This window comes from Salvelinus namaycush, chromosome 5 (assembly GCF_016432855.1).
Source record: "Salvelinus namaycush isolate Seneca chromosome 5, SaNama_1.0, whole genome shotgun sequence".
Classification (NCBI taxonomy): Eukaryota; Metazoa; Chordata; class Actinopteri; order Salmoniformes; family Salmonidae; genus Salvelinus; species Salvelinus namaycush.
Window position 1 is genome coordinate 26,641,550 of NC_052311.1, and position 11,524 is coordinate 26,653,073.

Sequence of the window (11,524 nt, forward strand, 5' to 3'; positions counted from 1 at the left end):
ACCTTCCCCTATATTCTCATTCAACATGAGGTAATGAGGTGTCATTCATATAGTATGCCACAGAGAGAGAAGTGCACGTGTCCCCACAAAAATAAATAATACAGGAAAAGTAAACCTGAAAAGAAGGAAGTGAACGTAATATTAGGTCACTGTGATGCATAAGACAAAAATGCGATGCTTTAGAAATCTGTCGTTCTGCCCCTGAACAAGGCAGTTAACCCACTGTTGCTAGGCCGTCATTGTAAATAATAATTTGTTCTTAACTGACTTGCCTAGGTAAAGGTTAAATAAAAATAAAATAAATCAAATGTTGTGAAAATCTTTCACTTTCACGCATTGCGATGTTGGTGAGTGCCAAAAACAACAGTAAGAGCAAAATGGCTCAAATGATAAAGACGATGATAAAACAGTCATGATTCACTGTATCTTCAATACATATCAATTTATCATAATGCATGCTGCTAAGTTTTAGCCTTATTCTATATCCTAAGAGACAAGCTGGTATAAATTGCAACTGAATCCTACAGTAGGCTATGTATTGGCTTCGATAATACTCGGTAGTTATTCACAAAAGATGAGTCAACCATGGCGGGAACTCAACCCCAATAGAGCCATAAGGGAGAGCAGGGACTGCAGCTGTTCAGTGATATCGCCACTACTAGAGAAACGGTGGCAGTCGCTGCACATTTAGGATTTAAGTATTTTTATGGAAGCTTTTGATAGTAGGCTACATAGAAAACCGCCAGCTACTGACACTGCCAAAGACAGTTGAAACAGATGGAGAAATAATTCACATTATGCGTTCACACAGGCAAACCAAATTCTGATATTTTTGCCATTAATTGGTATTTTGACCAATCACATCACAGCTTTTCCAGAGCTGATCTGATTGGTCAAAAGACCAATTAGTGAAAACGCCTGTCTAAACGCAGCCAAAGTGTCATTCCGCTGACTGACCTCCTTCAGGCACCGTTCCCTAGATTTATGTGGTCAAGAAAAAGAAAGTGGAGGAAAAGTATGGGGCAGAAACGTGTAGATTTCAAAGAGGGCGTGTTTTCCGCTTCTGTTATGGGTTAGCTGACAACATCACCAAAACGATACGCACAGCTTCAATTGGGCAGATGTCCGTGAGTTGTTGTGATTCTGGATTGCCAGATAGCTACCAACAATGACAAGAAACGACCATGTGGGGAATCGTACGTGAGGCATTTAAACCGGTTTAAGCTTGTTCTTGATACCACGTTTTGATTTGAGGTGTTTTGACTGATTTCATGTCTGCTAATATAGCTAAAATTCGCACGCTAGCTAGCCAACAACTAACAATGTATTTGAGACAAGTGGTCATTGTGCAAACGTCTTTTTATGTTTTCAATAAACATTGGAGACGAAATCTATAGTTTACATGTTGTCACATCTAAGCCAACCCCATCTGTTTTGCTCCATAGTTTTGTAGGTTCAGGAGCTGAAGAAATTCGTATTGGCCCCTAAGACCCTCACAAACTTTTACAGATGCACAATTTAGAGCGTCCTGTCCATAGGAAGGCGAAAAATATCATGAAGGACATCAACCAACCGAGTCACGGCCTGTTCACCCCTCTATCATCCAGAAGGCGAGGTCAGTACAGGTGCGTGAAAGCTGGGACCGAGACTGAAAAACAGCTAATACTCTATTTTAGTCAATGTCACAACGACATTGCTCATCCTAATATTTCTTAATTCCATTATTTTACTTTTAGATTTGTGTGTATTGTTGTGAATTGTTAGATACTACTGCACTCTTGGAGCTAGGAACACAAGCCTTTCGCTACACCCGCAATAACATCTGCTAAATATGTGTATGTGACCAATACAATTTGATTTGATTTAAACAACCAAACTGTCAATGAGGATTCCCGGGAACACTTGCTGGAGGAAACTCACCATATATGGCCAAATACGTCATTAGCACGTGGTCAGTTACACGCCGAAAACCAGACAACACCATTTCCAGTAATTTGGGAGGGGCGTGGAGAAACTATAGTATTGGTTTGGGCTTTTATAATTCTACGATCATTCTATACTTTTCAGTCCAACTGGAATGATCAATGTAAGTAAGGAGTAATTTACATTTATTTTAGCGAATTTAGTCATATACAAGAACAAGCTTTTCATTAGCAGTTTCCTTCTTCCCCTTTTCAGGTTACATATTTTCGGATCCTACCAACTTCCCGCAATAAGGAGGGTTTCCCCAAGGTTTGAATACTGAACGTGACACTACTCGAACACTTCATTCACTTCACCGCTTGCTCTTCATAAAACTCCTCTGGATTACTTTGCACTCATCGGGATAGCAGTTCACAATCAAAGATGTACCGGAACTTTGGGGACATGGGCCGCGGAGGCAGCTCTACGTACCCCAACAGCGACTCTGGGCCCCCACACACCGCATCGAGCGCTGTATCCCAGGACACCAGCACTTCAACCACTCAACAACATCAGGTAGGCGGCACACATGGGCTATGTTGATAAACTTTAATAAGAGTAATACATTATAAAATGTTTAAAGTTTCCCCCCGATATTTATATTGCTTAATAGTATTAATTGCAGAATATATTAATAATAGAGTAGTAATGGAATAATAATGACATAATGTAGTAGGCTAATAATTGTATTATAGCCATGGTGTAAGTCTGATTACCATTGTCTGATTGTGGGCTTATGTTGAATTGATACACGTGATGGATGTATTTAACCATTAATTCTCAGTCTATCAAAACTGTTGCCTTTATGTCCTGATACATCCATGTCATATATCTGGTTCAAAATAATAGTTTTGCTTTAAATCCTTCTGCTTGTCAATCTCTTTACGCTAATCTCGCTCTCTTTTGCTCTCATTCTTTTTTTTTGCTCTCGCTCTCTTCAGAAGTTCACTGTGGCAGGAGGCAGTCAGTTTGTTCCCAGTCTCAACGACATCACTTCCAACCAAGACCTCCAGTGGTTGGTCCAGCCCTCCCTCATCGGTCCAGCTGGCCCCTCGTGGCCTCCACGTCCTCCTTGCCCACCTGTAGCAGGAATGAGGTCCTTCAACCCCTCACCTTCCCAACCACACCTTTACAGACCAGGGGTCATAAGGGCTGCGGCAAGTTCCGGAAGCACGACCAGACGCAGGAACGATGAACATGTAAGAATATGTTTCGTCTTTAGCCAGCAGAGTGTAAAACTCTTAATTCAAAAGGTAGGTAGGCATTGTGCCAGAATGTCGGTGGATATTTGACCAAAATGCAGATGAATCGTAAGGTCACTTATCACAACATGCATTTCGAAGAGGTGGTTGTCTTTGAAGAGGTATAGTTTAGTAGGCCCAAGTGCTGAGTGATTAGTACTTTTTGAAGTTGGTTCGGATTCAGTTCGATTATAAAAATAAAAAAATCTCATGTTTTGTGTGGGCTGAATGCTTTAACACTGAATAAACCAGTTAATAAAAGTCCCATGATGGTTGTGACTGCCCATTACGGCTTATCACTTATTAATCATAATTTATTCACATAACTTTACTTTAATATACTTTAATAAAATATTTGTTTTATTTGAAGACTTAATTATTTCATTCTGAGTCATCTCATCTCTAGAGCTGCTGCCTATGCTGTGACAAAATCACTATTTTAATAGTTCTTCGAAATAAATAAGGCATACTTTGACTGCTGAATACCAACTATCAATCACTTAGATCAAGGTTTCCCAAACTCGGGCCCTGACTTAAATCATGTATTTTCAAGCTCGCAAAGCAACTGCTTTCTAGCCCTCTCGATCGCGCATTCTCTCTTCTGTCTCCATGTCTGCTCCACTCAGACAAGTTTAAGCAGAAGCACAATGGATTATGGTCATTCTAGTTAATTACAACATTTTCTGAGCTAAACTGTAGAATATTGGCCTGGTGGAAACTACACCTCCCTACATCGGACAGTTAAGGCTTCATCTGATTTATCTCTACAGAAACCGCACATCTAGCTCACAGAAAAAAACAAAACAAAATGGAATTCAAATAATTGAACTGACTTCCGTCAATTAGTTCTTTTAAAAAATATATACTTTTCGGTTAATCGCTCTGCACTAGTAGACCCTTTTCCGTGTAGTTGTTTTATTAATAATGCTACACTGGATACAGAGAGGCTTAGAATTCCAGTGCTTCGTTGGGACTGAGAGGGGCATGGAAAATGGCAACTAGAGACTTCACAGAGGTGTAGAGACGGATGGCTGAGTCGGTGTCAGTAGTGAGTAATATCCTGTAGTGTCTGTGACTGACTTATACTTCTGACATGGCAGTGAGACATTACCACACACCCATTCTGTCTGATAGGATGAAAAATGAAATTACAGAAACAAATATTCCTGAAAATTTGGAAATTCCAGATGATGCCGAGGTTGACCACATCTGTTTTGGTTGACACCTAGGCCTATGTACTTTGGAACAGCTATGTACACTGACCTGCTTTATAATTGTTTGAGAAATGCCGCTCATTTGACGTTAGTCACTTAATAGGCTAAGTGCTAGAAAATATGAGAGCTTTTATCAGCCTGTTTTGATTTTGAGACAAAATATATCTGACGTGCGGGTTCACGAAATGTAAGACGGCAACACATCAAGTAATTATCAAATTGCTTAACTACTACTAGTAGTATGTTTTTGTTTTCCTTGAGGGTATATGCTTTTTATACCCGTTGGCTATCATTTACACTTCCAGAATGTGTGGTTGATTGAGCATGATGGGATGGGAAATGGGCTATCATGTGACTCAGTGGGGCAAGTCATATGACTCATACCTGAGTCACAACGGGGGTCTGAGTGAATCATCATAATACAGGGGCGGGAAAAATTGGATGAACAGAAACAAATAACTGGACAAAATGTTAAATTAAATTGGAGGAAGGGCGTGACAAAAGGCTCAGATGTTACAAAATGCCGTTGTGAAAGTTTGAATGTAGTGACTCAGTTTATACACAAGGTGGTAGTATTTCACAACTAAACACATTTTAGTGATCTGCTATTTAGTGCAGTCCCCTTCAATTGAGTTGAGCTAGATGTCTTTCAAGTTCTAGTACATTTTTGTCAAACTTATTGGTACTTTTTTCATAGTCATCAAATGTCTTTCTCTCACTTTAGTTGTCCCCAGAGGAGTTGGCAAGACGCAGAATAAGGAGGGAGCGGAACAAACAGGCAGCTGCCAAGTGTCGTAACCGCCGACGTGAGCTGACAGACACGCTGCAAAGCGTAAGTTTAATTTGAAGAGGCTTATTAACATATTTCTTAACGTTTTGTAAATCATATCACCCGTTTATAAGACACTCACATTTAATGTTTTAACTACTGGGTTTTTGTGCCAATTGGAAAAATAAATAGATTGACAATATAACCCTAACCTTTTCTCTTTCTTAGGAGACAGACGAGTTGGAAGTTAAAAAGTCCCATCTGCAGAAGGAGATTGCTCAACTACAGAAGGACAAAGAAAAGCTAGAGTTGGTCATAGAGGCCCACCGTCCCATTTGCAAGATCCAGGACTCTGACTCGGATTCTGACCCGAGCTCAGGGCTTCCCTCATTAGGAATTAAAATCGAGCCTGTGGACCTACCACGGTCCTCAGTAAAGAGCCAATCAAAGATTAAGAAGCCCAAACCCCAAATTATTATCCCTGCTCGTCCTGTGACATCCTTTACCGTCCCCATAGAATCTGAGTCCCTTCACACCCCAATTCTTATTTCTACTCCATCTCTTACTCCTTTCATGGCTAGTCTGGTCTTCAGTTATCCCTCTGGCTCGCTAGACTCCAGTTCCACTAGTTCATCCCAGGCTCTACCGCCTCTGCCATCTTCCTCTCAACAGGATGTGGCCCAGCAGTCTCGAAACCCCCAGCCCTGTAGTATTGCCCATCGCCGTAGCAGCAGCAGTGGGGACCAATCAGATCACTCCCTAAACTCCCCTACCATCTTAACACTGTGATTTAACGGGCTTCCATGTTGGGAAAGACTGAGTGACAACACTGACGGTTATGAAGATGACGACGATTATGACAACGACATGGGTGACCTACGAAAGCTAACACACTGACACTCACAAGGCATTATGGTGATGCAAACGACTTATATTTAAAGGATTGTATTGTTACACCATTTTTTTGTTTTCCCTGATGCATTTAACTTCTGACTAACTACGGTATATGTGTTATGCTCAAAACCCAAGAGGTAGAATTGTGCAAATGTTCAAACAAAAATGCATCAACTTTGTGCACTTTGTCAATAATGGTGATATTTTTGCATTTGAAATGTAGCAACCACATCAATTTACTGAAGCCTTACATGTTCTGTATGAACACTAGCCTTTATTACCTGTAACAACATGCTAATAAACACGTTGGTTTTGTTTTAGGATAATCATACGTGCATGCCAAGTGGTAATCTTTCTCATGTATGCTATCTTTTATATAAAAAAATTATACATATTGTATCTTTAATACAATAGAATTTATTTCATTTATGCAAAACCGCATTATTCTTGGAACATTTTCAAGACAACTAAGGCAGGACCATGGGAGTAAATATAGAATATATATATAGACATGTATTTGATCGTGTAGTGTATATTTTTGATAATGTGTCTCTTTTGACTGTGGGTTTAGTGGGCAGTGCCTCCAGTTTGATGTGATCTTACAAAGCTGTACAATAAAAGAGACTATAAAGACAAAGTTATGGATGTTGATTTGGTGGTGATCAAGTATGTTTGATAACATACTGACGCAAATATCTCATTGTCAAGTCCAAGCAAATTCTATGCTTTAAAATAGTACAAAAGGGTTAAAGAATATTCCTTAATGTTAAACCAATTAGTTAGTTGTTCCATTTTGAATAGGTCCTGTTTCCTGCTTGATGTTGCTGCCTAGCAACCTTACAGAAGGGAGTAATGGATGCTGGGGAGGAAAGGGAGTGGAAAACTGTCCATCCTCTCTGGTTGTCCTTGTAAAAGGCAAAGAACTGTATCACTGGCACATACAAACAGATGAAAAGAACACAAATTAACATTTCAGATGTGCCGAGTATAAAAGATAACGAGCAAGAAGAAAATGAGGTCACAATGACACATCTTGGTTTGATTGAATGGGAAAACATGTTTACAGTAAGAGGGAGTCCAGGAAAGTAGAGGAGTAGATCATGAGTCTAGTAAATGGAGATCTGTTTACCATGACCCTGATTCCTGAACACAAGAGTTCTCTTGTTACTGTACTTCTCGCAAATGAAGTGAGTCACTCACTCACATGGGGCCCAGAGAGCATATGATAAATATAGGGGTTAGAAGAGAGAGTGCAGTGCCTATGTGTGTTCCTCACTGTCAAAGGAGCTCTCTGTGTTTCACTAAGTTGATGAAAGTGTTACTGTCCACTCCAGATCTCCTTGCTGTGCAAACAGGTTCAACAATAAAACTGATGAATATCCACAATGTCAGGCTGTATGACATGGACAGAAACATCAATCAACTGCAGTCTGGGACAAACAGATCGCGAGATCAATCAATCACTCACGTTACACCATGTAAAATGGTCTTCCTGCACACACAAAGGTCACAATACGATTGAGTGTCTCAGCCAGTGTATTTAAAGGTCTTCAATGCAATACGAGCAGCCCACCAATTAAAGCCAAAAAAGCAAATGTTATCCAATCCAGGACCATGTTCTAGATGCACAAAACAGAAATGTGTATTCATTAATGAAGTAATACTAATAGGTCAAGTTAATGAAGACAATGAGAGAGTAGCTCTACAGAATTACCACAAAACATGAGTTATATTGGGATCCTGACTACTGGCAACTTATACAGAAAATGTGAAGCAGTTATAATAATCATAACAATAATAAAGAAATAAAAAGTGTCTTGCCTAGTCGCCAGCATCTATAAATCCATCATCTTGTAAACTCCAGTCTAGACCTACCAGTTTGATACAAAAGTGGCTGGTTGAGAACTGCCTGGGCAGTTCAGTTCTGAGTGAGTTCAGTTCATAGGTGCAGGTGTAAGACTCAAACCAGCGGTGCCATATTTAGTGTATTGTACAGCCTAAATGACTGTAGCACACTATGTCTCTCGTGCAATTTCAGTGTAAAACTGAAGGGCAGCCAAGACAGCGCTGATAATACACAATTTCATTGTTAGTTTGAGATTTCATACACACAGCACTCCAATCCTGACCTGAGGGACTGAATGCATAATCTACATGATTTAAATGTTATTTAAAGGTCTCTCACAAAAAAACTCATCCTTCAAATTTTTCAATGGTTTTGGATATCATGTACTAGTATGGCTCAAATCTGTGTTGAGATATGAATCTACAGGGATCCATGCTTTGTCCAGTGCAATACGGTGAAAAGTAGTCCACTGCCAGTGCATGAGATAACATCCTAACTCATCCTCCCTTCCAACAACACCTCTAATGTTAACCATATACAGTCTCAATCACTGAAAAGAGAAAAACCGACAAGATTGGTCGAAAAGTGTCTAATGTCTCTGTAGGGCTGTCAATCTTTCCAGGAAAAAGCATTTTTATTTTCTCTTCAGGATTATTTTTCAAGTTTTCGTGACGACAGCAGCAGGTGCTGAAGGCACACCTGACCGGCTGCCATTCTGGAGATGTTGCTGTATTTCGTGTAATATGATATCTTCTTAAAAGAATCCCAACAAAGTGTGTGTTCTAGCAAAGAATGCTGTAAACAATTATATTCCTACAATGTCAACATATTTCCTCGACCCATATTACGCTGTATCGTGCTTTTTCACTAATCAGTGAAAGTATCCAGCTCTGTTCCATCTTCAGTCATCAGGTGAGCAAACCAGGTGGAGCTGGTCCGGACTACCAACGCTCCCAGTGCTTGAACTTCCATCCCCCAGGTCTCGGGACACCATGCACGGCAGGTTGAGTTCAGTGGATCCACCGGGACTGGAGTCACTCCTGCTGACACACTCCTCCTCCAGGACCAGACAGAGCTCTTTCAGGTCCAGATTCTCCTTCACTAATCCGTCTTGCATGCGCTCTAGGTCGGACAGTTTTTTCAAGTAGCCGCCCAGATCCTCACGCATCACTTTGGCTGCGTGGTGACCGAACAGCTGCCATTCCCGGGCCAGTTTATTCACCTTTAGTCGGTCATCGTCAAGAAAACAGCACAAGTCGCGCAGTTCTGTGTTTTCTTCCTGGAGACGCTGGTTGATGGTTTTCAGCTCCCTGATCTCAAGCAGGTGGCCTTGTAATTGTTTGTTGACTTCTTTTATCAGCCGACCACGCTGGATAAGAGCAGAGATCTTTTCAGACTCCTCTTTACGCAGTCGCCTCACCAGCTCTTCTTTAGAGCAGGCGAGTAAATCCTCGTCAGACATCTTTGACAACTCTCTGTTGTAAATCTCACTGTCACTCCCCATATTGTTTTAGCTGATTACAATACAATAACCTGAGAAAAAAATGCCTTTCCTGATTACAGGCAGTTGAGGGTAAAATAACTGTAGCCTTTAATTCCTGGGATGCTCTACAATGGGGCATGTATAGCAAGCTTTTTAGTCTGCCCTGAATTGTGACTATCAACTGTCTCTTTCCCACCGTTGAAGCAAATGTAGGCCAACAGCAATTCTTGGCTTTGCCTATGGATAAAGGGAACAGTGCACATGCTTCACATGATCAAATTGACGTTTTTCTATGAGCTATAAAATGCCCTGAACAAGGTCGCTATTGCTATAAAAAAAAAAAGCAACAATGGCAATATTTGTTCTATCAAATGTCAATCAATCACTCTCAAATCTCACATGATAATCTGTGATTAGAGGCCTTTATGAAACAAGTATGCATTACTGTCTGTCCCGTTTCCCCTTTCTTTTCCTTGGTTACCGTCGGCAGGGTGAGGTTTTCATGCTGCTTCAATCCGTTATTTCGTTTTTATTGTAGCTGGCTCGTAATCCTATATCGCAAAACCTTGGACAAAGATATGACAATGTTCTTTCACTGAGATCTTCAAGTCTTATCAGAAAAGACGTGCGGAAGAGCATCTGCGTTCGTTGTCCGAGTAAATGTTGTATTCCCTCTGTTCGGAGGATTTGTTCATGGCATAACATTCATTCCTTTTGATTATGAAACTATGAGAGGCAGTCATTTGAAATTCACCATAGAAAAACAAACAAACCATAAGGCTTTGAAGTCACTCAAAAAAATATGAATCCAGACTCATGCTTGTCCTATTGCGTGGTGTGTGGAGGATAACAATGTCCGCCTTCTTCACTGTCACTTATCAAACGGATGTCTCCTCTCTCTCAAACTCGGTTTTTCTCTCCACTCTGTGAATTTCAGAAAATGACGCCCATTTAAAAATAATGTGATTGTCCTTTTTACTCTCCCCTCACATAAAAAGTAATAGAAGTGTCAAATCATCATCCATAGGCGAGGCTTATCAAAACAACATGGATAAACACAATAAAAATGTACGAAATCGATACAGACCACTTCTTTGGAAGATATGCTCGGCTTAACATTGAAGATAAAAATATACAGTACATTGAAGTAAAAAAACGCTGACTATTATCCTACAGTATGTATTTGAGCATTCAAATCTGGTTGTCTGATTGCGGTTGTGAAGGAGGCGCTGTAGGAATGCCCCCTCTTCTGAAGCCGTCTCCCCCTTTCCCTTTCCGTTTGGTTTTCCTTTACGGTAAAATAATAGCTTACGTATTGTGTCCAGTGGAAAGAAATTACATCACACATGCAATTTGAGTGCGTGTGTTTATAGGCATACTCATTTTCTTTAGTCTGTAGCCTATCACATTTCTGTTCAAATCTATGTATAGACCTAATCTATAAAATACACACAAAAAATAGGCTATATATCATTGTATCTTTTTAGTCTATCGTTTTGTTAATATACATTTTTTAAAGACTTCCTGCACTCTGCACCCCCCAAGCTTTGGCCCTCACACACACACACACACACACACACACACACACACACACACACACACACACACACACACACACACACACACACACACACACACACACACACACACACACACACACACCAGCATCACACTTTGATGCATAACAAGAAGTGTAGCACAGTTACAGTGTACACAGTTTCATATACACAGACAGAAAGTGTGACAAATGGCTTTTCTATGGTTTAAGCTGCGGCATTCGGCTATATCCTTCCGCCCTCCACTTCCTACTCTATTGTTTCAGTGAGGCCTTAACAATATAGGGTGTTAGCCAGGACTGGGGATCGCTTGGGACAGAATCAGGGCACTGCGAGGTTAGCTAACAGAAGGGCTGGAACTGAGAGAGGGAGGGGTTTGGCCGGTTTGCAGTGAGTGGTGTAAAACAAAAAGACAGTTGACTATGTAGTTTTTCTCTTTTGTAATTTTGAAAGGACACAGACAGATACAGCAAAAGGAGGATGGGAGGGGTGAGGAGAGGGATTTGGTGAGATTTAGTCAGATTAATCTCTGTGGGGGAAGTGCGTAATGCGCGCACAC

The 11,524-nt window shown here is 40.6% G+C and overlaps 2 protein-coding genes across 2 annotated transcripts; one reads left to right on the forward strand and one right to left on the reverse strand.

Moving 5' to 3' along the window:
* Window positions 1-2,000: 2,000 nt before the first annotated feature.
* Window positions 2,001-6,711, forward strand: LOC120048128 (fos-related antigen 1-like). The gene is made up of 5 exons (XM_038993851.1): window positions 2,001-2,086; window positions 2,179-2,478; window positions 2,904-3,161; window positions 5,142-5,249; window positions 5,415-6,711. Exons 2-5 carry the CDS (start codon window positions 2,347-2,349, stop codon window positions 5,973-5,975), a joined length of 1,059 nt encoding a protein of 352 aa, XP_038849779.1. The 5' UTR covers window positions 2,001-2,086; window positions 2,179-2,346; the 3' UTR covers window positions 5,976-6,711.
* Window positions 6,712-7,598: 887 nt separating this feature from the next.
* LOC120048129 (coiled-coil domain-containing protein 85B) lies at window positions 7,599-10,646 on the reverse strand. Its single transcript, XM_038993852.1, has one exon. The coding sequence runs from the start codon at window positions 9,428-9,430 to the stop codon at window positions 8,828-8,830; it is 603 nt and encodes a 200-aa protein (XP_038849780.1). The 5' UTR covers window positions 9,431-10,646; the 3' UTR covers window positions 7,599-8,827.
* Between the last annotated feature and the right edge of the window lie 878 nt (window positions 10,647-11,524).